The 27807-nt window shown below is 47.8% G+C and overlaps 1 protein-coding gene across 2 annotated transcripts in view; it reads left to right on the top strand.

Moving 5' to 3' along the window:
* PITPNC1 (phosphatidylinositol transfer protein cytoplasmic 1) overlaps window positions 1–27807 on the top strand; it is a 249114-nt gene that overhangs the window by 142251 nt on the left and 79056 nt on the right. For both annotated transcript variants that reach the window (XM_080825997.1, XM_080825996.1), the window contains exon 5: window positions 21204–21275. In XM_080825997.1, coding sequence (XP_080682123.1) covers window positions 21204–21275 — 72 coding nt within the window. The remainder of the gene's footprint in view (window positions 1–21203; window positions 21276–27807) is intronic.

Below are 27807 nucleotides of genomic sequence, written 5' to 3'. Positions count from 1 at the left end.
CCTTTAAGGAGAGTAAATTACCTCCCTCATTTGTGGGTATTAAAATGTCTTTTCTTTTATAAAATGAGAGGAATATATATAGCATTTCCTTCCCAATGTCCATAACTTTGAAAAAAAAAAAAAGTAATTTTACAGCAAAATAACCCCCGATGTACACAACTGCTAGCGTGTTGCCCGTCCATGGCAGGCAACACTATCCCCAGTTCTGTGGCTTCTAGCAATTGCACAGTGTCTGCAATGAACACGTTGGTATCTTTTGAATCTTACTTCTATTAACAGTTGTGCTAATTACCTCCCTGTAAACCTCTACTTCATCATCTGTAAGTGGGGAAGTGTAGTAACTATCTCATAAGGGTGATGTGAAGATTATATTAAGTAATCTACGTGGAATCTTAACCTAGTCCTTGGTGCATGGTAAATGCTCAGTAAACGTTCATTGTGATTATTTATTGTGCAATGCTGGAAGCTTCCGTCATTACATTGGGAGTTCTGTGGGCAAATAAATGGGAATATATCTTGGTGTCCTTCAACGCAGACTGGGATCCAGTTATTAGAGTGGATGGCACTAATTGTCTAGGATAGGATTTGATTTGATTGATATCTGATGTTATCCCCAGTTCCTGCTTCTCTGAGAGCTTGTACATGGAGTTTTCATTTGACATGTAATCAGTAGTTACAGGGACAAGAGAATTCACGTCCCTGCAGCTATGCAAAGGTAGTTGTTTGCCCGATGAGCCTCAGAATTAGGTCACCCTGACTTGATCCAAAACTGGTGGCACTTACTCCCCGTAAGCCAGTGACGGTGCCTTGGAAGGTGGGGGTGATTAACAGAGAAATGAAGTCTGAAAAATGTTTGACATTGTGTTCATTTTTTTAAGAATATGTATTACAGTACTGACGTTCTGAAAACAGAAGGAAAGCCCTAGCTCCCGACAAAGCCAGCCCCACTGGGACGCACCTCCCAAGGCACCTCCTTCAGGAGGCTTTCTGGCCTGCCTCTGTTATCTCGAGCTTGGTCTCCTGTGCCCATCTCTGTGCAGGCGATGGGGGATTTCTCAGGGGCCGTGGCCTCTCCTTCTGTCTAGCCTCTGCCCCACAGGACTCCTGGAGTTCTAATCACACCACTTGGGACTTTCAAAGGGACGTTTTGTTTTATTTCTGTTTGAGAAAACGTTGGGACAGAACGTAAGGAAGTTAGCTGTGGTAGTATTGTGTCGTGCTCACCCCCTTCCGTTGGACTCCCAAGTACTCCTCCATCTCTTCTAGGTCCTTATTCGTCCTGTTTTTGTGTTTTGTCAGTTCCTCCCTAATGCAGTCCCGGGGTGGTGGTTTAGGGCTGAGGAAACAAAGTGCCGCCAGATGACAGGAGCCCATTGTCTCACGGTTCTGCAAGCTTAGAAGTCGGAGTCTGTCGTTGGCGGGGCCGTGCTCCCTCTGGAGCCTGTAGGGGTGGGTTGCTCTGCCTTTTCCAGGCTTCTGAGGGCCCCGGGTGCTCGTTGGCTAGTCACTGCGTCACTGTAAATCTCTGTCTGTCCTCACATGGCGTCCTCCTTGCCGCGTCTCCTCTTCTTACAGGGCCATCAGTCCTATTGGATTAGGGACCCTCCCGACTGCAATATGACCTCATCTTAATGTAAATAATTCCACCTGCAGCAACCTTAGCTCCGAATCACATCGCATTCTGAGGAACTGGGGTTAGGACTTTATATCTGGACATTGGGGGAGGTGGGGGAGGGGCACACACCTAATCCAACCCGTAACATCGTGTTCCAGTTTTAGGTTAACAGCCATTTCTTTTTTTTTTTTTTTAAGATTTTATTTATTTATTTGTCAGCGAGAGTGAGAGGAGTGAAAATGAGCACAAACAGACAGAGTGGCAGGCAGAGGCAGAGGGAGAAGCAGGCTCCCTGCAGAGCAAGGAGCCCGATGTGGGACTCGATCCCAGGACGCTGGGATCATGACCTGAGGCGAAGGCAGCCGCTTAACCGACTGAGCCACCCAGGCGTCCCAACAGCCATTTCTTAAGCACAGACGGTGTAACGCATCCTGGGGTTAGGTTGCCTTGAGTAACAACCCCTGCCCTTTGGGGCGTCCCAGTCTTGTGGGACGTAGGTAGACACTCCGGTGGCAGCTGCCAGCGAGGCATAAGGTTTTCTGGAGGCAAGATGGGACAGGCCATCATCATTCAGCCCGGAGGGCGGGCTGGCACCAGACCGGCCCACAGAGCTGGATGAGCTCGGAGTGGGGCTGACAGCAGAAATCCATAGCAGGGGGCAGAATGCATGGCCCTGGGCACTCCAGCCAGACAAGCAATTGCAATGTGACAAGAAGGGCCCTGGTCCCTGGACCGCGGCCCTGAGCTTCTAGTCGTCAGGAAGGTGTCCGCGTAAGAATGGGACACAGCCATCTTACACAGGTAACTCGGTGATAAGATTTGGGAGTAATAAAGTTGCCAGCTTTAGCAAGTAAAAATACCGAACATCCTGTTAAACTTGAATTTTCAGACTGATAGCAGATAGTTTTTCGGATTTCCCAACTATTGCACAGAATGTACTTCTATTGAAAGATTATTCATCTTCTGGTTTTTTTCCTGGCAGCCCTCGGGGAGGAGGAGTAGCGAGGAGTGGGGGCAGAACTGGTCTCAGAGAGTCAAGTACAATGATCAGGGTTTTATTTATTTATTTATTTATTAGACAGATCACAAGTAGAGAGGCAGGTGGAGAGAGAGGGGGGAAACAGGCTCCCTGCTGAGCAGAGAGCCCGATGTGGGGCTCGATCCCAGGACCCTGGGATCCTGACCTGAGCCGAAGGCAAAGGCTTTAACCCACTGAGCCACCCAGGCGCCCCGACAATCAGGATTTAAGAACAGGGGCGCGTTGCTGGGCCAAAGGGAAGGGAAGAGAGGGAGTTGTATAACCAGGAACCTGTCCTGGCGTGAACGTGCCGTCTTCACACTGAGGCGAATCAAATGACCTGTCAGGACAGCACGAGTACTTCCTGCCTCAGATGGGTTTGGCTCAGGAAGTGAAGTGGACTGAAGAGGGCGGAGCTGGGGAAGAGTCCCTGAGAGCCGATGAATTCCTGACTGTCAGTATTTCCGGGAAGATCTGTGCTAAGTGCTATGGAGGAAGCCCAGGGTGTTCTAGAGAAGAGATTGACATTCTCCCTGGAAGAACTAGGGAAGATTTCCTGGAGAAGGTGAGATTTGAGCGGGACCCGAGGGTTAGAACTGCAGACACCTGCTGTGTCTTAATTCAGGCTGTAAAATAAAAGACCGTGCACGGGGTTGGCTTAAACAACGGACATTGACTTCTCACAGCTCCGGAAGTGGGGAAGTCCAAGTTCAAGGATATCCTCTGATTCGGTTCCTGGAGAAAGCCCTCCTCCTTCTGTGTCCTTATAGAACTAGGAGAAACAGAAACTCTCTAATGTCTTCTCCTGAAGGCACTCATCCCTTTCTGAGGGCCCCACCCTCATACCCGCATCTAAACCCACTCAACCACCCCACCCCCCGGGCCCCACCTCCCAAGACCATCCCATTGGGGGGTAGGGCTTCAAGGGCTCTATATGGGGCAAGGACACGGGTTAGTCCAGAGCGTGCTCTCTCCAGACCCAGTGGGCCAGTGCTGTAGCTGGATCCTGAACACTGCAAGGTCGGGTCCTGGTGGCTTTGAATGTCAAGCAAGTAAGGTGTGTGTTTCATTCTCCATAGGAAAGCAACATTGTTCCCGGCTAGTTCACTTTGATTTTCCGTCCTAAACATAGCACAGTTTTTCTTTCTGCCTTCGCAGTGCCTGGGAGTCTGGGTTGGTCCCTCAGGCTGCAGGTGCGCTGCGTCAGGCCTGCAGGGGTCACTCTGAAGCCGCCCCCCTCCCCTTGCCTTGGACTCGGCCAAGTTCTCACGCTCTCTGCCCATGACAGCTTGGGCGGAAGAGCCCGCTCTTCTCTCTGACTACAGGGTCGGCTCCCTGGATTTATGACAGATGCTTTCAATTGTCTTCATCTTCCCCCCCCCCCCCTATTTGAAATGCTTTTCCGTTGCCCTCTGTCTCCCCCCAATCCTTTAATCCTAAATACCTCTTCTTGATGTCATTTCAAGCCTGTATTTCCTGTCTGTGCCCAAAGTTTTGCCCAAAGCAAAACTTCTCCAGTGCCTGACTCTCCACTGGGGTCACCACGCCCTGGCCTCCCTACCCTCCAGGGAGGCAGAGGGCTTCTCAAGACTCTAGACAGCTGTCTCTTCTCACAGGATTAGCCCAGAGCAGTGTTCGTCTATTCCTAGGATCCCCTTGGTCTTGAATGTGACTGTCCAGCCTATTACTGAGAACTCATGCTGCCCTCATTTGTGACAAAACCCAGACAAGAGAACTTTCTATTTACGGTCATCGAGGGCTTTAACATGATCACAGTTACCAGAACGTAAAAGCTTTTTCATCACTGTGTATGACTGTGTGGTTAGAATTATGTGGAGATGCCATTTGCCCAGGAAGTGGAAAAAATATCTTTAGCTTGGCTGTAGGAAAAAAAAAATCTTAATTACACAGTCAACAAAGAATCACACGATGACAGTTTTCCAGAGGACAGACTACCTCACCAGTTCTTCAAAACCTGCCGGTTCTTCTGTTTGTAAAGTCACAAAGGAAGGTGCCCGAAGAGGCTGGCTGCCTTCCAGAGTCACTAATTTTGTTTTTCTGGAGCTAAAAAAAGGCAACACCAGATTAGGGACACAGCTCAAGAGCATCAGCTCAGCCTTGGGAGTGATAAAGAGGGAAAAAAGTTTTTTTCTTATTTGTAAGAGTTTGGAAACAAGCTATCAGAAGTTGATGGCAGTGACCTAGATATACGGTTCCTCTATTATATTTGGGGGCCGTGACCATCCCACTCCACCAAAATATCTTTTTTTTACTTTTTTTTTTTCAAGTCATCTCTACACCCAGTGTGGGGCTCGAACTCACAGCGCCGAGATCCAGAGTCACATGCGCTACCTGCTGAGCCAGCCAGCTGCCCCTCCACCAAAATATCTTTTAATAAGAATCCGCAGAAGGAACAGTGACAAAGGGGAAGCACCTTTGTGTTCGTGAGAAGGGCTGCGATTACTCAGGGAGCAGAGGTAGTCGTGGGCTGTCCCGTGTTCCCCGACAGTATAATTATTTTGTTGAAAGAGGCAGAGAAGACGATGGTAACAGAGCGGGGAGAGGGAGAGGACTCTTGCCTGAGTACCTCGAATGGTGCTGAGCCACAGTGAGAGATGGGGTTGTTCAGGGTCGGTTCAGCCTGGCCAGGGACAAGAGTCAAGCCTGCTCACCATTGAGAATGTCTCATCAGCCACCCAGGGTGCACTTGGGTCATCTTCCCAGGAGTTGCAACAGGGACATTGAGGTATATTTCTGAAAGCAACTGATGGTTCTGGATAGGAATGCCACTTGAAATCGGGGCCTCATCAGGTCCCCGATAATTGAAAGAGCTGGGTGCTGTGTGGGCAGACCATTGACCTCCGTGCCTGTCTAGCTTCCCTGAGCTCCCCTTCCCCACCTTCCACTGAGTCCTAGCCAAGGTTAGTAGAAATGACTGAATTACATAACAAGGAAAAGGTACAAGTACAGAGAAAGTACACTCATACCCGAACTCTAGGATCGGTCTTGTTTCGTTGGGAATGAGAAAGAGGATGATGGAGCCATCTCAACTACTTATGCAAGCTAAGAGAAGGATGGTCCTTAAGTATTCCTTCTTTGGAGTCCTGGAGACAGGGGTAGGGATGGGAGTTATGGAGGAATTGACTTCTATCTCTGCATCACAATCAGCCCTGAATATCCTGGGCAGAACATAATTGTGGTGGGTGGTAGGTGGTGGGCAGGGCAGTGCCCTTTAGAAATGAGGCCATGTGAACTGGGACCTGTTAGGGACCAGGTCAAAGAAACAGTCTTCTTGATGGGGGGGGGGGGTGCTGAGGAGCAAGGCAGCAATTAGCCACAGGCCAGAGAAGCAAGGCAGCAATTAGCCATAGGCCACAGGCCCTCCCAGAGAAAGATAGTTGAAGTCAGTGGAGACAGAGGTCATGGCATTAGACTGGCGTCATAAATAGAGTCAGAATGGCCAAGTTTAGAAAATCTTCAGGGGTCAAGCGAATTTAGATGGAGACAGTCTAAAATCATTTATACCTACCATTAAATGGTACCTAGCCAGTTAAACAGGAAGCACTGGGTTATGCAGAGCTACACAGATTTTTGCTATTGCAGGACTTCTCAGAGCCTTTACGATTTTGCCATACACCGTGAACATTCAAAAAGGGAGCTGCAGCACTTCCCACACTTACTTGTCCTTGGGACCCTGGCTTTTGCAAGGACAGCCTTCTAAAACTTAGGGGAATGCCAGAAGCTTCTCTCCGGGTTAGAGCCATTAATCACCCACAAAATAGGTCAGTGGGTCAGTTCTATTTCAGGAAATGTCATTTGCTGTAAAATTTCAGTGGGTTAATACATTGCATAATGATTACTCTTACTTAAATTCCAGTGGTTTGAAGGGCTCCCAACAGTAATAACCTGTAAATGTCTTTTCAAAGTCAGTGGGACCACACAGCAAAGGAAGCCATCTACCAAGATGACAGTGAAATCATGTATCAGATTTGTTTCCATTTAGGAAATGAACTGGTTGGCTGGGGGGACCAGTTGCAAAGCAGCTTATGACGTGCCATAGTTCTTGTGCAGGACTAGAACTTGTCTTCCCATCCCAGCAACCCAGTCTGTAGGTGCCTGTGAAGCGAGAGGCCTGGAAGGAGCAGGGTTCTCTGTCTGCTGTGTCCCCTTTACATTTCCTCTAGCTGTTCCCAAGCTCTTCTTTGTACTTCAAAGAGAATTAATTCAGCCATCATGGGGGGAGAGGGCAGGAGATGGAATGGGTTTCACTACCATAACATTAGCATTTGGAAATTGTCTGCATTTTTTTTAAACACCGCTCTGAATGACTTTATAGAGGGCAGCCGTCAGAGGGGAAAAAAAAAAAATACTTGTTTAATGGAACCTTCCTTTCTTTGTTTTCTGTTTAGCGTTTACGGCACTGAACATTGGTTTTCTCTCCTCCAGTTCATTAATACCTTTGAAATCGTGTTCAGTTTATGTTGGGGAGATAAGAATAATACAACCAGACAGATTTTGTGGGGCAGATTCCATTCCATAAAAATACCAGAAATTGCCTATAACTATGGGTGTAATGAAGTAGTAAATTTCAGTGATTAAGTAAAATGGATGCAAAATTGCCCCCATGTGTTTGACCTTGTCATCTCTGCGATGGTCTGAACTATGTGTTAGCTACAAGGATGTAACGGTCTTTCCAGCTCAGAATTTTAACATTGCTCCTATCTTTAAGGGTGGGTTTTTTTGTTTTTTTGTTTTTTTCTAATATGTATTTTTAGGGGAACCTGGGTGGCTCAGTCGTTTAGCATCTACCTTGGGCTCAGGTCATGATCCCAGGGTCCTGGGATCAAGCCCCACATCAGGCTCCCTGCTCAGCGGGAAGCCTGCTTCTCCCTCTCCCATTCCCCTGCTTGTGTTCCCTCTCTCGCTGTGTCTCTCTCTTTCTCTCTGTCAAAGACATAAATATAATCTTTTTTAAAAAATAGAAAGTAAATGTATTTTTAGATAAGGAATTTGCCCAGTTTGGTTCAGAGGGGTGCTGCTGGCAGTTTTTAACTGAGAAGGCTTGTAATCTGACAGTTTCCTACCTGGTTCTTTGCCGGCCTGTATATTTGGGGCGTCCTTCTGATGCATTCCCCTGTCTGTTATTTACAGGTAATTCTTTTTCATTTGATGCGTTCTGCCTGTCTCTTTAAATCCCTGCCCTGCCTTCATTGTGCGCGGCTATCAGTATTCACAGGCTCCCTCTGCTTATTTATCCTTGAAAGGTCCAGCTTTAGATTGCAGGAGCCCGAATTTAGTTTCCCTGCTCAGTGTTCAGAGAGGCACCAGCCGCAAACCATGCCCCATTGAGAAAACATATTTTCATTCATGTCTTTGTTGCCTCTCCTTCCTGGCCTTGCTTCTCCTGTGAGACGCTGTTACTCAGCTTGTCAGAGGACGGAAGAGGCTCCAGCGATGAATGAACTAATGAATGAACAGAGCCTCAGTGTAGGGTGCAGGCTGCCGGGGAGCCTGGGAGAGGCTGACATTCATTTCCTTGGTGTGGGCTGGGACGCAGGCACATGTTTTCCTGCTATGTCTCCAGGCTCCGCCGCCACACGCTCCCTTCCTTTCCTCCTCCCCCACTTCTCTTTCAGGTCGCACTGCTCTTTTCGGCCACCTTTTTCTTCCTATGCAGCATATATCAGGGAAGTCATTCTGATTCATCCTCATTTCTATGATTTACGTGAAATCCCTTTCTCCTTCTCTTTGCTTTAAAATAATAATAATAGTAGTAATTATTATTATTATTCCTCTCCTTCTCCTCCTCCTCTTTCTTGTCCCCCCCTTCTCCTCCTCCTCCTCCCCCCCCACCTTGGAACCCAAGAACCCAATGGAACCTAAAATCTCCCCTTACTTCCTATGTAGCTTTCCCTGCATGATGACTAAGATTCTGAGTAGATGGGAAGGACAGCCAGACATACACCTTCTTCAAAGTGGTGTGTGTGTGTTGGGGTGGGGGCACTTGGGTAGCCCAGTTGGTTAAGCATCTCCCTTTGGCTCAGGTCATGATCCCTGAGTCCCAGGATCAAGCCCTTGTTGAGCTCCTCACTCGATGGGGAGTCCGCTTCTCCCTCGCCACCACCCCCCTCCTTAAATGTCTGTCAGATTGGGAGGCTGAAACGTCCTGATGAAGAATAAAGGAAGTTGGAAGGTACTTTAAGATCTAGGTGTCTCCTAACTGCCTTAGGATTGACCCCCACCCACATAGTCTACTGTTTTACAAATAGCACAGTTTGTAGCCCCAGAGTCCAAAAAGATAGTAAATCCCAAATCCTAGACTTGGTCGCACTAGCCCTGTGGAACATTTTGGATGTAAGTCTCCTGCTGGTGAATGTTGGAAACATTTGCAAGTTCATTTTTATTAATGATCCCAGCTCAAGCTGAAATACCCTGTATGGCCTTGGAGTACATTTAATATGATAATATAGACTATAGTACCAGAGAATCAATGTCTTCAGAGGAATTCCATTAGAGAGAAGGTCAAGTCTATATCGGGTTTAATGTTCATTGATAGCAGAGGATGCGTGTGCATAGAGACAGAACAAGATGGCCAGAGGGGAATGCACTGAGTTCCAGATAAAAGCTAAAAGGAAAAGATCTTTTGAAAGTCTATAAACACTTCATATACCCCAAGCCTGCTTCTCAACTCTTCCATTTAACATTCTTGTTTCCAAGCCTCCTTGGAAAATTTGTCCTCAGACATGGAAGGATTCTACCTGATGACCAGGAATAAAATGTTAAGTTATTGAGGTCAATCATTGGTTTTTTCAAACATTGCTTGTCTCAATCCGGGAGGTTCCATGGATATGCCTCACCAGCCGTCATGTCCCTATATAACACTTTATTTATAGAAAGACTTCCAGTGCCATTTAAAAAGCAGTTTGAACTACAGAACCACATCCCCTCTCAGATCCTTCCTCATTCTGGAACTCTGAACAAGTGTGATGGATGAGACAGGAACCACTTGAAAAAGCTATTTCCCAAACTTCCCACACTTGCACCTCCTCCATCTTCTCAACCATGCTCTTTATAATATGCTCCCCTTTCAGTTAAAGTGGACTCAAGAGAATTTTTAGAATGCCTGTGACTCCCATTACATCCCATACAGTTACTTGGGGAACTCACGGATGTGTTCATTTATTTTTTTATTGGATTTGAGTTTTTTCCCTGCTTATTGAAAAAGTAGATGTTTATTATAAAATACAAGCATTATAAAAATGTATATCATGGGAAATGAAAGGGCCTCATGATTTCTACTGCTCTCCCCCATGAGAATATTTTGGTGTCTATTTCTCCATGTTTTCAGCGCATATACTAATGTCCTTTTTTTTTATCATGCTTTTCTTTCCTTTTTATAAAACTGGATCCTCCTCTTTTACTCTTTGCTTTTTTTTTTTAAAGATTTTATTTTATTATTATTTTTTAAGCTTTAATTTATTTATTTGGAGAGAGAGAGACCCCAAGCTGGGGTGGGGGACACAGAGAGAGAGAATCTTCAGCAGACTCCCCACTGCGTGAGGAACCTGATGTGGGACTTGATCTCATGACCCTGAGATGAGGAACTGAGCCAAAACCAAGAGTCCTGACACTCAACCAACTGAGCCACCCCGCTGCCCCTTTAAGATTTTATTTTTAGTAATCTCTATACCCAGTGCGGGTCTCAAACTCACAATTGGGAAATCAAGAGTCACGCGCTCCACTGACTGAGCCAACCAGGTGCCCCATCGGGAAATCAAGAGTCACGCGCTCCAATGACTGAGCCAACCAGGTGCCCCATATGTTGGTTTTTAATGGCTTTGGAGTTCTCCACAATGTCCTTAACCAGCCCTCTACTGGCAGACTTGGGTTGCTTCTGTGTCCTTCATAGGACCAACAGTGCAGTGATGAATATTTTCTCATTCGTAATATTTTTTACACCCGAGAATTTATGCCCTTCCTTGAATCCTGAGCAGGATTTTGAATGCACTTCACAGCAGGAATTAACTTAAGCCATCATATTTAAAATCAATTTTTGAAAATGATTGTATTTGAAGGGTACTAGGATATTTTGGCATTTAAAGGAATACCACTGTGAATTTCTTAAATGAATAATTATTTCCCCAGTGTGTCTTTTGAGTAAATGGTTCTTTTTCTTCCTCAGGCTCGTTTGAAGCAGGGCACATCTGTCATTTGGCAGGTGCACACAGCCATATTTGCTTTGCTCTCAGTGGCCACAGGACACACCGAGAAGCAAACCCTATGCCTTTGTCACCATCACCCCTGACTGAGCCCTCAGCTCCACTAGAAACACTCATGTGATTTCCTAACGCTCGAGAGGCAGCAAGTTGTAGGGTCACAAGCTTGAACTTCCAAGCCAGATAGCTTGGGTTGCATCTCAGCTCCATCACGTAAATGGGATGTGATTTGGGCGGATGACGTCTTACCTGTGAGACAAGGGTGATAATCGTACATCCCTCCTAGAGCTGTGTGAGGGTTAAGAGTTGAGAAAGAATTATTGTTTATCCAATACTTGGAATGGTGCCATACTGTTGTCATCGTTATCTCAGTGTTACGTCATGTCTGTCTCAGACTGGACATGAGGAATGTTGACTGTGGTTACCTTGCAACATCATTTTGACCCAAAGATAATACCAAAACTTCCCTGGGTTAAGAAACATCATCATTTTGACCCAAAGACATACCAAGACTTCCCTGTGGTTACCTTGCGTCATCATTTTTGACCCAAAGGTAATATCAAAACTTCCCTGGGTTAAAAAACACCTGGGTGGCTCTGTCAGTTAAGCATCCAGCTCTTGAACTCTGCCCAGGTCTTGACTTAGGGTTGTGGGTTCAAGCCCCACCTTAGGCTCCGTGATGGGTGTTGACAAACCTGTGCAAAACCTAGAACCTGCCTACCCCGCTGGTGAGAATGTGAAATGCTGTTGTCAGTTTGGAAAACCACCTCGCTCTTCCTCAAAAGGTTAAACATAAAGTTACCATATGGCCTAGCAGTCTTACTCTGGGTATATACCCCACAGAAATGGAAACGTGTATCTCTACAAAAACTTGGCAAGAACTTCCATGGCACATTCTTAGTAACAGCCAGAAAGTAGAAACAAATGTCCATCAGCTGATGAGTGGATAAAGTTTAAGATGGTATGTCCATGCAATGGAGAACTGCTGTGCCATGAAAAGGATGCTAAATCAGAGAATCCAGACACAAAATACCACACGTGATGTGATTTCGTTTGTATGAAATGTTCAGAGGAGACAGATCAGAGAGCTAGAAAGTTAGATTAGCGGTTACTTAGGGTCTGGGGGTTGGGGAGGTGGGAATGGGGAGTGACTGCTCAAAGTATGAGGCTTTTTCTTGGGGGTAAAGAAAATATTCTAAAATCAGTTTGTGTTAACGGTTACACAGCTCCGTGAATATACTAAGAACCACTGCCTGTAGACTCGAAATGGTAAATAATAGGCGATTTGAATAAAGCTATTTAAAAAAGAAAAAAACAGAGGGGCCTGGGTGGCTCAGTTAAGCATCTGCCTCTGGCTCAGGTCATGATCCCAAGATCCTGGGATCGATCCCGGTGTCAGGCTGCCTGCTCAGTGGGGAGCCTCCTTTTCTCTCTCCCTCTGCCTCTCCCCCTGCTCATGCTCTTTCTTGCTCTCTCTCAAATAAATAAGTAAAATCTTAAAAAAAAAAGAAAAAAAAGAATGGAACAATCAGGTCCCGGCTTCAGGGGTGGGCTCTGGGGGCTCCACTGACTTTCTGAGAGCACGCCATCAGTCCAGGGGCCCAGAGTCCATTTTTAACAGGCCCGCCAGATGAGGCATCATTCAGAAAGTTTTAGAAATCTGCTGTGAGGGAGCAAAGGGGATTTTTACTTTACTTTGTAAACTGATGTAGGGCAGGATCAATACGCTTTTAGCTCATGGTTTTCATCAAGCTCCGGGAGCTGAGGGAGGATGGCGTGACCCTAATGCTGTTCCTTGTCGTGATCGGTGCTCATTTCTTCCAGAAGTCTGGCCGCTGGCCCGCCTCGGAGGTGCAGCCCCACCCCCACCCCCCAGAGCCTCAGACTCGACTCCCCAGGTCTGGTCTCTAGGGCCACCATCCCCTCTCCCCGTGCACGTGCGGGGCCTGCAGAATGGGCTTCCAGCACCCCCCCCCCCAGAAACTATGAAATTCCCACGGGCTTGCCCCTTTCTCTTTAAGACTTGCTTACATCTAGTTTTCTTCTCGTAAGTGTTTCTTATTGCCATAGCAACCCTAATCAATCACCGGACTAAAAATAGCTCTTTCATGTTTCCGTAGCATGTCTGTAGTGAATTGAAAATCCAGCCCTGCCGTGCATGTTGCCCAGGGCCGCTCCCCTTTCCCGACACCGGCCCGGGAGTGCTGGGTCTGGAAATTACTGTTGCAGCCGGCCAGGTACTCCACTGGTTTTTCCTGGTGTTCTCCTTCCCGGCCGCAGAGTCTCTCATCACTTCCCAGAGACACAAGCCCGCGCGCTCGCGCGTTCCGCAGAGAGCCCTCGCTTTCCTGCGCACTTGGCTTCGGGTCCTGGGAGTTTCCCAGGTGCGCGGTCATGGCCGTGGCCGCCATGGCCGGGGGAGGCCGATGGAAGCTACGGGGTGGCTGCTGGGTCCAGAAGCAGCTGCTTGTAGCAGGAGCAGAGGCTAGCGGCCCTCGTGAGACTTTTCTGGCTCTGGAGGATCTAAGCTAGAAAATCAAAGAGGAGATGACAGGAGAGCTTTTGCCTCGTGTCTCTCATGTCCCGGTGACACTGCTACTATTTTTAGGGGGTTAGGGGCAAAACAAACCCTGCATGGAATAAAGTGAGTATCAGGGACGATTCTCCTGGCCTAGCTGCTTTTCTAGTCAAGAAGGGGGGGGGGGGAGATTTTTCATGAGAAAGAAGATTCCAGATCTTGAATGGGCCCAGGGGAGGAAGGCAAGCAGGGAGGGGCTGACGTGACTCATGAGGTCCCCCCCGGGCTCCAGGGGATTCGGGCACGTTATTGCCTCCCTCCCTGCTTCATCTTCCTGCTCTGGAGTCACTGCCCCGGCCTTCTGCCTGAAGCAGGGTCATCTCAGGGGACCCCTGGGGCTCCCAGATGCTGGGTTGGGTGTTTTTGTTTTTGTTTTTTTTTTTTTTGGATGCTATTTCTCCACTTGTCTGAGCCTCGGTTTTTGTAATAAGGCTGAGTGAACGAGCAGGCATAAAGCCTTTTACGTCTAGGAAAGAAGGGAGTCCACAGGGATCCTGGTCGTGTTCTTGTTGCCCTGCCTGAAGTCGGCAGGGGGTCGAAGAAAGCAGAGAAGAGGTCGGGGGAGCAAGGCCCCCCCCCTGCCCCCCGCACAGAAGCAGGAGTTGCTTCAGGCCGTTAGGAAGGATGAAGACAGGACGATCCCACACGTCCTCAACAGCACAGCGGGGCAGGCGGCAGAGTGAGGCCAGGAGAGCGTAAATCTGCTCTGTGGCGTGGCCACCACGTCTTGGGAAGGACCCGCCACCCGGTGTCCTCTTGTTGCCACCACCCCCACAAGTCCACAGTCTCCCCGCGTGACCGTGCACATGTGCAGGGAGGATCTCCCCACCCCAGCCTTTTCCTTCCCACAGAGCCCGTGGGATGCCACAGGCAGGGGTGCAGTGGGCGGGTACCCGTCCCGCCAGCCACTGCCTGGCCCTTTGCTAGATCATTCCATCTTCACCCCACAGTGATGAGGTTGGTACCGTGTCCTTTTTGTGGAGGAGAAGACTGAGGCTCAGAGGAATCAAGCAATTTCCTCAGAGTCACGGAGTTTGTGAGAAAAGCAGCTGGGCTTTGAACTAACATCTGTTTCACTCCAAAGCCTGTGCTCTTTCTACCGGATTCTCGCTTCCTATGGGCGAGGCGGGTCCTGCTCTGTTGGGACCCCCGCCCGTGGCAAGCTCAGTGCCATCGGTTACTGACAGACATCACCCTGGGCCGTAAGCAGTGTCATCGACAAACCCACTGACATCCGCAGCCGGAGCTGCTAAGTTAGACGAGCACAAATCCCCCGTTTTCCTGAGACCTTTGCAGACTGCCATAGAGTGATTTTTTTATGCAGATAAAACCCAAACAGGTGATTCTTTTTTTTTTTTTTAAAGATTTTATTTATTTATTTGACAGACAGAGATCACAAGTAGGCAGAGAGGCAGGCACAGAGAGAGGAGGAAGCAGGCTCCCTGCTGAGCAGAGAGCCCGATGCAGGGCTCGATCCCAGGACCCTGGGATCATGACCTGAGCTGAAGGCAGAGGCTTTAACCCACTGAGCCACCCAGGCACCCCATCAAATGGGTGATTCTTGAAGTTAGGTGTTGTTACTGGTTTTTCTGTCGCTGCACAACAAATTTCCCACAAACTTAGCCACTTCAGACACAAATGTATTATCTCAGAGTGTCTGCCAGGCCCAGGTGAGCTAGGTCTTGGCTCAGAGTCTCACTAGGCTGAGCCCCAGTCTCATCTGAGGGCCAGGGTTCTTTTCTAGGCTCCCTGGTTGGCGGGTTTCAGTTTGTTGCTGTCATAGGACTGAAGTCCAGTTTTCTAGTTGGCTGGCCTCCAGGGGTCTTTCGCAGCTTCTGGAAGGTTCCCTGGCTCTAGCCCCATGGCCATCTTACCACGTGGCCGTTTACTTCTTCCAGAGCAGCCAGAATCTCAGCTTCTTCAAAAAAGAATTCATATGATGTAGTATCATCTGATTGCCTTGGTAATCTAATCAAAGGGCACTATCCCATTATTCCCAAAGGTCTTACCCACACTTTAGTGGGGGGATTGGGCAAGGTGTATATCCCAAGGGCTGAGAGTCTTGGGAGGCCATCTGAGAATTCTGCCTGCCATGAGTATTTTAGTCTTTCCACGAGCCAAACAGGACTTCAAGCGTTCAGTGCTCCCAAGTAACTGTGCCGTAGAGAGCGTGGGAATCTTCTGAATCCCTTGACGCCTTGCGGTTGTACCAGTGGGTGACACTCCTGGTGTCTCCCTTCAGGAGAGACACATTCTAGTTGGTTGTGTCAAGGTTCCCAATTCTGTCTTCTGCTCCCACACTCCTGACAGTCCCTTCAGTGGCATGGAATCCCCCTCATTGGTGTAAATGTGTCCAAATCTTCAGGGGATAGGACATGTTTGTTTGGAGGAAGTCCAAGGTTGGAAGGTGGGGTTCCTTTGAGATAGCTGAGGGTGGCCAGGTGAGATGGTATATTCCTGGCTAGAACAAAGCCCTTAGTCACAGAAAGCAGAACTGAAACAGAAGCTTTCAGTCCGGAATGCCTGGGGGACTTGTGGCAGTGACTGCACGGAGTGGAGAAGAATCCCCCTGAGGGAAAGGTTGCAGCTTATCTTCTGACGGGTGAGCCAGACACAGAGCCAAATGTGGAGATAGAAAAGGAGATAAGTGTGTGACAAAGGTCCAAACAGAATGCTCCCTGTGCACAGGGGATCATCATTCTGACGTGGGATGTGAGATGGTTTGTGGGTGAGATTTAGGAAGGAGGCTTCAGGCTGAGAATGCTGTGGGCAGGACAAAAAAAAAACATGGCGGTCAGACGTGTTCCAGGGACTGGCGAGTGGTCTTCTGGGACTGACTGGGAGGAATATAGGGCAGAGCCATAAAGAAAGTTAGGGTATCAACAGAGGATCCTAGGTCTTACTTTTAAGGAGGGAAGCTGACCCAGCAGGATTTGGGCTTTCATTGGATGTGATGGGTGAGTGTAGTGGGTTCCATGGTGTCCCCTCAAAATTCATGTCCACTGGAACTTTCGAGTGTGACCTTTTTGTAAATAGGGTCTTTGCAGATGTAATTAGCTTCAGACCTTGAGATCGAAGATGAAATCACGCTAGGAATAGGGTGGGCCTAAATCCAGTAACTGGTAGCTTATAAAAAGAGGACATCCAGCGAAAAGAAGGTGATAGGAAGACACAGGACGAGGTTGGAGGGACGCAGCCACAAACCGAGGAACACCTGGGGCCACCAGAAGCTGGAAGAGACAGGGAAGGGTCCTCTCTGGACCCTCAAAGGGAGCAGTACGTTGTCAACACCTTGATTTTAGACTTCTGGCTCCCAGAACTGAGGGTGATAAGCCACACCGCTCATAGCCATTTGTTATGGTAGCCCTCGGATGATCATATGGGGCAGGAGAACATTTGAATTCAGTATGGACCTTGCAGTTTGGATGCTGCAGGACCCTTGTTGGGGATGGCCGGTGGGTAGCTGGACATGTGAGAAGAGCCGGTGGGATTAGAGAGATCAGCTTGAACGTGGTTGCAGAAAAGTGAGGGGCAGGTGAGATCACCAAGGGAGGTGGTTCAGAGCAAGAAAATAGGGCAGAGGGCAGACCCTAGGAGACCCCTCTGTTGAAGGGGTGGAGGAAGGGACGGAAGGTCGGAGAAGGAACTGCTTTTCAGGAAGGTGGCGTTCTTGGCTCATGTTGAACAGTGTAGAGCGTTCCTCAGGGTGCGGACAGGGAAGCAATGCTGGTTTGAAAAATCTTTGACACTCGGTCATTTCCATACTCTGTTGCTCTGGTTGAGACGAGTGGGGGGTGAAAAAGGGCAGACAGGAAGCAAGGGCTACTCTTTTTTTTTTTTTTTAAAGATTGCATTTATTGGGGCGCCTGGGTGGCTCAGTGGGTTAAAGCCTCTGCCTTCAGCTCAGGTCATGATCCCAGAGTCCTGGGATCGAGCCCTGCATCAGGCTATCTGCTCCGCAGGGAGCCTGCTTCCCTTCCTCACTCTCTGCCTGCTTCTCTGCCTACTTGTGATCTCCATCTGTCAAATAAATAAATAAAATCTTTAAAAAAAAATAAAGATTGCATTTATTTACTTGACAGAGATAGCAAGAGAAATCATGCACGAGCAGGGGGAGTAGCAGGCAGAGGGAGAGGCAGATTCCCCGCTGAGCAAGGAGCCCAATGCGGGACTACGTCCCGGGACTCTGGGATCATGAGCTGAGCCCAAGGCAGATGCTTAACCCGCTGAGCCACCCAGGCGCCCCATGTGCTACTCTTTTAATAGAGCTAGACTGTGGACACAAGGAGACATGAGATTAATTGTAGATGAAGGAAGGAACATCCGTGAAGGAACTTGATACCAGTTTTTTAGGAATATGACACTTTTCACAATATTTTTTAGTCTGCAGGAAGGAAGCCAGGAGAAATTGCAAATAATCGATGAAACACGTTTCCAGAGAAGAGACTTACAAATATTTTTTTGTTGTGCATCTTCTATGTGCCAGGCACTGTGCTGGGGTTTGCCAGAATGATCTTACTGATCTCAACACTCCTGTGGAGTAGAGAAGGGTGGTCCCCATTCTGTCACGGGGAAACTGAGGCTGGGAACGCCACAATAATTTGCTCAAGTCCGTACCTCTCAGATTTGAGCCCTGGTCTGCTGCTCTCTGTCTCAGTTCTCGTTACATGATTTTCCACTGGAATGCGGAAAGCAGCGTCTTTCTCTGATTCACAAAGAAGCAGCAGCAGCATAAAGAAATGAGCAGATCTGCAGTGGAAGAGAGGGACGTTCTGGGTGTTTCTGTCACATGGTCTTACCAAAGTATGAGTTAAAATTATCCGCTGTAAGAGAGGAAGAGGGAAGCCCAGGGGGTCTAGAGAAGGGAAGGGATTCAGGATAACCTCAGAAGCCAGCCGGGAAGAATGAAAAACGTTGCTTAATCGCTAAGACTCTACTAGGATGAGTGGCCTGGGTTTTTAGGGCAGTTAATGTGTGTCGGGTGAGCAGAACCGGATCTCAAGATGGACTTCTAGCCAGAAAGATTTTAGTGACAGCTCTGAAAATGCTCCAGGCCAGATGTCGTCCTGATTTTAACACCACACCTCCAAGGCTTGGAGAACCAGCCGTTGGATATCCCAAGGCGATTATCAGTCCCAAACCCCTGTTCCCCGAGAAGACCCTGACCAGCCTAGAGTGGACCTGTCCCATCCGTGTATCCCCTTGCGTGCCCCCACCCCCACCCCCGCGCTGCCTGGCCAAACCAGGTGCACTCCCAGCCTCTGGCAGGGTTGCCATTTCTGATATGAAAATAACCTAAGTCCTTGACTCAAAAAATAACAGCATCTGCTAATTTGCATACGAGTTTTGCATTTCATATTTGGGCTTAATATCCAAATGCGAAAATTCATTTTGTTCGACCTTAGTTAAGTGGTTTAGGGTTCAACCGATAAAAACTCCTCGTGGAGTGCTCCACTCTGATGCACTCAGACCCAGCTCCCCGCCCAGGACGACTGTCCTCCTGCCATCTGGCACTGTGCCTGCCATACTGGTCCTCCTATGAATTATGGGTTGAAAAGGACCAATCAGTTTGCCAGAAGGCTTGATATTTTTAAAAGGGTCTCAGCAGGTGCACCTCCCCAAGTTCCCATGTCAAGAGCTTCTGCCGTGGGCCTCTGAGCCCCTCCGATTCCTCCAATGTCTTGATTCGTGATGAGCAGCCCCGCCTTGGACGTCCCCGGGACAGCGTGTGTGAGGGCAGCGGCTGTGGAGTGAGAGTTTTGAGAGGACACAGCAGAGAAGGTGTTAATAATCACAGAGCTTCGTTCTCCTTAAAGACAATTACTGGGATCGATTGTTTCTGTTTCCTTAGTCACGGTTCAGCTTGCTTGTTTGACTTGGATTAAGACAGATGAATGCCGAGTGCACACAGTCATGTGATGTCAGAATTATCAATGGCACGTCCAAGGCCTCTGCTTCCTCCTACACATGCTACTAGGGTTCTCAGCTGTGCCGAAAGGGGATCCTGGACTAGGGGGCGATGAAGCACATGGGGTGAAGCATCGTTGACTTCTGAATTTTAGCTAATGCACGCTGTTTTCTTCCCAGGTGCAGGGTAATAAGGTGTTTTTCCAGTGAAAGCCGGCACCTACATCCCCCTGGAAGGCTTGCTAATAAACACAGATGCCTGGGGTGGGGCGGGGGGTGCCTGGTGGCTCAGTTGGTTAAGTGTCAACTTCTTGACTTCGGCTTACGTCTTGACTGGCTTAGGTCATGATCTTAGGGTCGTGAGATCGAGCCCCATGTCAGGCTCTGTGCTCAGCAGGGCGTCTGCTCGAGGATTCTCTTTCTGCCTCTCCCACCTCCCTTTCTAATAAATAAATAAATCTTTAAACACACACACACACACATACACACACACACACAGAGATGCCTGAGCCCCTTCCCTAGGGCTTCTGACCCAGTGAGTACAGGGTTGGGCCCAAGAATTTGCATTTCTCACTGGTTCTAGAATGCTGCTGCTGCAGCGGTTTTGGACACTCCACTTTGAGAACCAAAGCACCCACTTTGAGAACCAATGGGATAGTGATGAACAGCATGGACACTGGGACCAGGCCACCAGCCTTGTAATCTGGACATGACTGTTTACGAGCTGTGTGATCATGGGCCACTTACTCAACCTCTCTGTGTCCCCATTCCCTCATCTTGAAAGCAGGGATCATCACAGTATACCTACTTCATGGCATGTTTACAAGGAATAAATGAACAAGAACTTGAACGCGCTTAGACCAGCGTCTGGTATATAGAATACGTGTTCCATGTGTGTTGGATAAATCAGTAAAGGAGCCAGACTCAGGATTGTGAGCGTATCAGCCAGAGTCTCATTTCTCTGACACCTGCAGCTCCCAGTGGAGTTGCTGGGTCATTTTCCCCATTAGTTTTCAATCCCATCTCTTGTGGCCAGGAAAGTGAATGCCCAGCAGGAGGGAGGTTACATCAACAGCCATCAAAATCCTCTTCTCAGGCTACCTTAACCCTTAACATCTACTTAATACACAGATGGTGACTCACAGAGCCTGAACGGTAGGGCAGTGTGCTTTTGGGTTTTCTCTCCCCTGTGCTGCCGAAAAGAGGGGCTGCCCTTTATGTCAAGCTCAACTACAGCCTCATTCTGGTGGCTCTCATTTGTTGAACGCTTCCCCTGTGCCTAGCAGTTACGTGTTTTACACACATGATTTTATTTAACCCTCAAAACGTTACTATATGCAATAATTATTACCCCCATTTCCATGCTGCCGGGGTTCAGAAAAGTTAAATGATGTGACCCAGGTCACAGAACTGCCAAGTGATAAACTCAAAACCAAAATCCGGGTGTGTCCAACGTCAATAATTTGTTTATCTTAAAGATCTCCTACCGTATAACACCGCCCTGGCTGTCTATGCGCATTGATATAAAGGTTAAGGCTGGGTCCCCAGGTATCCAGCAGCGGGCAGTAAGCACCCCAGAATTGGAACTGCCTGTTTCAGGGGTTTGCTTTTCGAAAGCCTCTAGTAGGACTCGGAGAACATACTCCTTTTGGAAATGGACAACTCTGGCCTGACTTCTGGGTACAAGTGTGTTCATGTTGCCAAAGGCGGCTTTCTTTCTGAATTTGGATATTGACCTAGTATCTCTACATGACTGATCAGGAGTAGTGCGCCCAGCATGATGGTCAGGAGAGGGTACAGAGACTGTACGGTGAATGTGAAGAGAGGAAAAATGGTATGCTAATAGAACTTTACTTTTTTCCCCTGTAGTGTTCCTTTCTGCCGAAATTCTCCATTCATATAGAAACCAAGTACGAGGACAACAAAGGAAGCAACGACCGCGTGAGTAGTGCGCCCGCCCCGCAACCCCCACCCTGGTTCCTTACTGTACCCTCACCCTCTGGGCTCCGAGAGCTGTGACAAGTTTCCTGGCCCCATGGGTGCTGAGGGCCAGCAGCCGGATCTGTGCCTGGGACCTTGGAGAAGCTCTGGCATTTGCTTTCTGGGGCAATTTCCTATTATTTCTCCCTGGAATTTCTTTGGGGCCCAGCTTTCTTTCCAGCTTTATGTCCTTTCTGTAGGCCTCCGTGCAGAAATCTTGGTGACCTAGAATGGTTGCCATTGGTGTTTGAGGGGGAGGTGAGGACCTTCAAACTCCAGGATTTGCTTTCTGATCACTGGATTGAGCGTACATCTTCTCAGTGACTGTTAACATTTACTTAGAAAAATGGTTACGGGGCGCCTGGGTGGCTCAGTCAGTTGAGTGTCTGCCTTTGCCTCAAGTCGTGATCCCAGGGTCCTGGGATCGAGCTCCATGTTGGGCTCCCTGCTCAGTGGGGAGTCTCCTTCTCCCTCTGCCCCTCCCCCTGCTCATGCTCTCTTTTTCTCTCTCAAATAAATGAAACCTTAAAAAAAAGAAAAGAAAGATGAATACTATCAAATATTTGTGTATATCCCTTATGGATTTTCTGGACTATGCTTCTGTTCACATATATACACTAATACATACCCCACATTAAAATCAGTGTACCCGTCCTGCAAAGTACTTACCTTATGGGACAAGCCAATTCTTTCTAGATTTCCGCCCCATACTTCATTAGTATTGGTGAGAATCCATCTTCTGACCTGGCTTTTACCCCAGCCTCTTTCGGTTGGGGCCGTGTCATTGGGAGTTGCCTTCTCTTTGGGAGTGGATGTTTTGATGTATCAAGAGCCTCGCCCCAAGATTGGGCTCTGGGTCCATCAGGACCCACTGAGGGAAGAGCCTGGCTCTAGAGGCTGCAGAGCTTTACCCATTAATCTCTCCTCCATTTACGTGTTCTGCGTTTGTGGAGAATGATGAAGATGGAGACTGTGTCATAATGGTCAAGAGAGCCTTTCCCGGACAAGGTGACCTCTTTGGAGCCTTCCCAGAGCCCAGGGAATGCAGACCAGGATGCAAGAGGTCGTGGGGGCACCTAAGTGCCATGAGGCAAGAGCTAAGGACTCACAAACATCACCAACTTGAACTCATTTTTCCAGGTGAAAACAGTCCCTGAAAAGAACTAAGAAACCCTTTAGAAAGAACCGTTTTTGGCCAGGCCTACATTATGGTTCTTTGTGTCAACATCTTCTAGAAATCTCTTCTAGAAAGTTCCTGCCTGGGATGCCTGGGCAGCTCAGTCAATCATCTGCCTTCGGCTCAGGTCATGATTCCAGGGTCCTAAGATCCAGTCCCGCATCAGGCTCCTTGCTTGGTGGGGAGCCTGCTTCTCCCTCTCCCTCTGCTCCTCCCCCTGCTCCTGCTCTCTCTCTCTGTGATAAATAAATAAAGAAATAAAATGTTAAAGAAAGAAAGGAACAAATCCTTCTGGAAGGTACAAGTATATTTGTGGGGGAACACAGGTTGTCCTTTTCAAAGTGGAGTCTACCTGGACAGAGCTGGAGTGGCTCCCAGGGGGTGTTACTCAAGAACTTGGTTTCACACCAGCTCGGTGTGGGAGAACACTCATTCCTTCACGCCATTCTCAGCAAGGGTGTGTTGAGCACTTTCTCTGTTGAGTATTGAGTGTGTATCATGTTGCATACACGGTATTAAAAATGTAGACTCATTCCTCAAACTTCAGGTACTCGTAGCTTAGCTAGAGGAAAAACCAACATAATAAATAAAGACATAGGGCGCCTGGGTAGCTCAGTCGTTAAGCGTCTGCTTCTGCTCAGGTCCTGATCCCAAGGTTCTGGGATCGAGTCCCGCCTCGGGCTCCCTGCTCAGCGGGAAGCCTACTTCTCTCTCTCCCACATTGCCTGCTTGTATTCCCTCTCTCGCTGTGTCTGTCTATGTCAAATGAATAAATAAAATCTTTTTTAAATAAATAAATAAATAAAGACATAAGCAAGATAGTGGGCTTCCCTCCCTTCAGCATAGAGTCGCCTCTGCTAATCCCTAGAGATGGAAAAAGCTTAAAAAGCGGCGTTCAGTTATGTAGTCCCCCCTTCCCTGTGGGGGACACATTCCAAGACCCCCAGTGGATGCCTGAAACCACAGATAATACCAAACCGCACGTACACCTGTTCTGCTTAAATAGCCATGCCTGTTATAAAGTTTAATTTATAAGTTGGGCACAGATAAGAGATTAACAGCAACAGCAATCAGATAGAGGAATTAGAACAAAATTCTGTGGTAAAATGTACAGGAATAGGATCTCTCTCACTCTCTGAGAGCATCTCACTGTACCATACTCACCCTTTTTGTGACGATGTGAGGTGATGAAATGCCCACGTGATGAGATGACGGCACCGTCAGGGCTGCTGTTGACCTTCTGATGATAGGTCAGAAAGAGGTTCGTCTGCTTCCAGACCACATATTGATGTAGTCTGCTTCCAGACTACATATTGACCACATGTAACTGAATCCATGGAAAGCGAAATGTGGATAAGAGGGTATTGACTGTATTTGCAGGGACTGACTTGGCTGGTACCTGGTCGCTTCATCTTTTTGAACTAAGTTAAGAAACCTGGAGGTTTTCAGGGGTCAGCAAACTATTTTTTTTTTTTTTTTTTGTAAATCAAGTATTGATGGAACACAGCCACACTCATTTGTGTGTGATCGAAGGTGTTTTCCTGCTGCAACAGCAGAGATGCATTCTTGCAACCGAGCTCATATGGCCGGCCCCTTAAGCCTAAACTGTTTCCTGCCTGAAAAAAGTTTGCTGACCCCGGGTTGGAGAGACTCAAATCAGAACAGCACCCAGCAGATCTCAGAATTTGACCCAATCGATAGAGGTTACCAGCTGTCCCAGCCAAATGCCTTCTCCAGAATTCCTGAACTTTCCAGGGAAGAGAAAATGCAACTGGCTGGGGTACTGGCCTCGGTCAGTTCAGGATCCCCAACGGTTAGCATCCCTGAGTGGTTGATAACCTCGAGGGAAATGCTTAGGACCACATCCTCGTCAGCAGCCTGAAATAAGAGGTGCTTCGGTGGCCAAGTACATCAAAACCTCAATGTCTAAAGGAATGTTACATCATCCTTAAACTTGAGCCCTTGTAAAATAATGACTTTCCTGATTGGAAAATTAACACACGGTTATTAAAACTTGGAAAATGCAAAAGACCACCACTCCCCCCGCAAAAGAAAAGCAAATCCAATAGTTATAATTCAGAGATTACTGCTGCTAGCACTTCATGGTGCAGATCACTATAAGCTTTTTTAGACAATTCCCCCAAAACTGAATCACACAGAATGCTTTTTAACATATCCTAAAGTAACCTTCCCTGTATTTTATTTTATTTTATTTTTTAAAGATTTTATTTATTTATTTGACAGAGATCGCAAGTAGGCAGAGAGGCAGGCAGAGAGAGAGGAGGAAGCAGGCTCCCCGCTGAGCAGAGAGTCCGATGCGGGGCTCGATCCCAGGACCCTGGGATCATGACCTGAGTCGAAGGCAGGGGCTTTAACCCACTGAGCCACCCAGGCGCCCCTCCCTGTATGATTTTAAATGGCTGCACTGTATTCCATATTTAAATGTACTCGCCAGACAGTGGATACTGAAATGGGCTTGACCCTTTTGATGTTTCGATGTGGCTGAGGACCATCGAGGAAAGGCTGATACAGAGCAGATGTACCTGAACTACATTAACTGGCGCAGTCTGAAAACACGGCATGGGGAACGTTTTCGAATGTCATTTAGTCTTTCTAAACACATTCCCTTGCTTTCTCTTTTTCCCTGAGGTTCTGACCTCATGAGTAGGTAAAACCTGCCCCATTTGCAGAGGTGTGAGGACATGTGCAGGCTCACCGAGCTCCTTATAGGTTGATCTTCTGGTGTATTCTCTGCTCAGTTCAGCTGGTCCAGAAAAATGGACATGGTTGTCATTTCATTATCCCGTATCCCTTTGTGGTGGGTGCTAAGTTCTTTTCACTACTCTGGTAGGACCTTAAAATCCCAGGTTAGCCCCCTGGAAGTCAGGATCCGTGGTTGGCGTCAGCATCTTCCGTCCACATCCTCTGTCCGTGCTCTCGTAGATGTAGTCTCGCCCATAAGAGAAGCGCGGAGCCCCTGGGTGCTTGTAGGCGGTCCTTGTCAAGACAGTTTGCTTCCTCTGGGAGAAATTCCAGCTCCTGTCCCCTGTGTTGCCTCCTTCTCCCCGGTTTACTGACTCTGAGACCGCTCACGGGCCCCACACCACGTGGCGCCCAATTTGTGCACATTCCCATCCCAGCCTCTGCCTGGCTCCACAGAACCCCAGGTATTGCTTCAGAGGCCACAGGGTCAGACAGACCAGCCCTGGCTTGATCAGACTTCTTGGCCAATTCACCTTCCTCCAATTTCCATATCCAAGAGCAGCTGTTGGTTGGGTCACCCACCTGCTTCGAGGTTGGTCCCAGGGAGGCAGAAAAGGAAGACGTCACTGGTTTTCGTTCACACTTGTTACTGCTTCAAAATCAGAACACGGCAAATATATATTTCTGTAATAATGCTTTCATTGTCAAAAGCCGAATTTATCCGGGGGTTCAAAGCTAGAGCCTCAAGCAGATGGTGTGTGCTGGCATACTCTTTTTCTGTCCAGGGAGGAGTTTGGAGTTGTTGGTGGGAAGCAGAATTGCTAGAGAATGTTGTGCAGTAGTGGGTATTTCTCTGGTCTCATTGCTTTGCCAAATTATTTAATAAACTCAGTTTATTTCTTTGCATTTTCTGGGAGTATAGTCTTATCATTCAGCTAGCATCCTTCATACTGTTATCTGCATCCTGTTTCCTCCCCTACCTGCCAAAAACTTAATGAAACTGATGACGGACGATAAGAAGCAACAATTAAATTGAAAGACGCTAGTGATAATCATATTGATTAGTGATTGAAGAGAGTACATGTTGTTATCCCATTATCAATCACTGTACAAGTAATTTTTTTACATGACCCCATGTCTAGTTTAAAAAAAAAATAGTAGTGGGATGACTAGCTATAAATATCTTCTCCTCGTTAAAATAAAACTCATATTTATGATTGTGAAAACCTGTAAGTTGTGATTACATTAACCAGGACACAGTGGGAAAGTTGTCTTAAATTGAAGCCCATTTATTTTGTGCACATAATAATGAGAATTATTTAGGTTTTAATTAGCACTGGGGAGGACGGCCCCATGCCAAGGTAGGGTTCTGTTGTTTGTCCGAGGCCATAAATCTAGATCTGGGAGAGAAGGTGCTTTGCACACGTGTGACAGCTGCTGCCAGGTTACTATGGCTCCGTGGGGTTAATGGGGAGCAGACTCGCCTTTATTTCCTCTTCCAAACAACGTCAGCACCGTTTAAAGCAGTGGCTCTCAACCTTGGCTGCACATTGGAGTTACCTGAGAAATTTTAACAACAGCTCCTGGCTGAGTTCCATTCCTCTGGGATTCTGATTTAATTGGTCCTGGTTGCAGACTGGTCTCAACCAGCTGGCACACAGGAAGGATAGAACATCATGCCTCTAGGAATGCCGAATTCTCCAGTTGGAAGTGTCTGGAGCTTTACAGAGCCCGTCCTCCAGTTAAAGGAGGGGAGATGCAACCCACCGCCCCCATTACTCCCATTCAGGGATCTAGACTGATGATTCTCAATGGCGGCCACATATTAAAGTCACCCGGGAAGCTTTGGCACATATTGATGCCACTGTCCCGATCCCTGGGGTCCTGATTTCATCGGTCGGGGGTGGGGGTCCAGGCAGTGGGATTTGTAAAGCTCCCCCAGGTGAATCTTACAGATGTCAAGGCAGACAAGTATAGATTTAAAAGGAAATTAAGTGCTACTTAAACCAACTGTGAAGACTTAGGAAATCAGGGTCTCCCAATTTCTTCACTTCTTCATACCCCTGGAAACAGACTAGTTTACAAAAAGCATGTTTATATAACCACCGGCACCACACACACACACACACACACACACACACACACAGTAGAAGGGCCTTAGGGCACCGTATTTATTCTTGTTTGGCCATTATTCCTCAGCAACAAAACTCCTCAAAGCAGATGGAAAGAATGTCCGGCTTAGTTCCTGGAAGTGTGAGTCTGTGTCCTTCACAAAACTCTCCTTGGAGGCTCCCTGAAAGTGATATGTGGATCTGTTCAGTTTCTAACTGTAATCAAAGAACACAGAGTCATTCTCTGTGAGACAGAAAGATCAGTATTGAGGTCCCAGCTGCGTGACCTTAGGCAGTGTTTTCTTTATCAAGAACAGAGAGTAAATAATGCTTGCGTCATGGCTTGGAGGACTCAGACAAGTTCATTTACCTGGAAACCCTTCATGAACTGTAAAGTACCATGAAAATATTAGGTGCTGCTGCTTTTACAGTCATACCCGGGAATTTACTGTACTGGTGATATCTCCGGACGAGACTCTCCTTTCGTCTGAATTGCCAGTAA

The sequence above is a fragment of the Martes martes genome (assembly GCF_963455335.1).
Source record: "Martes martes genome assembly, chromosome: 16".
Taxonomy (NCBI): Eukaryota; Metazoa; Chordata; class Mammalia; order Carnivora; family Mustelidae; genus Martes; species Martes martes.
Note: the sequence above shows the minus strand (reverse complement) of the source record. Positions and strands in the feature narration are given on the sequence as shown.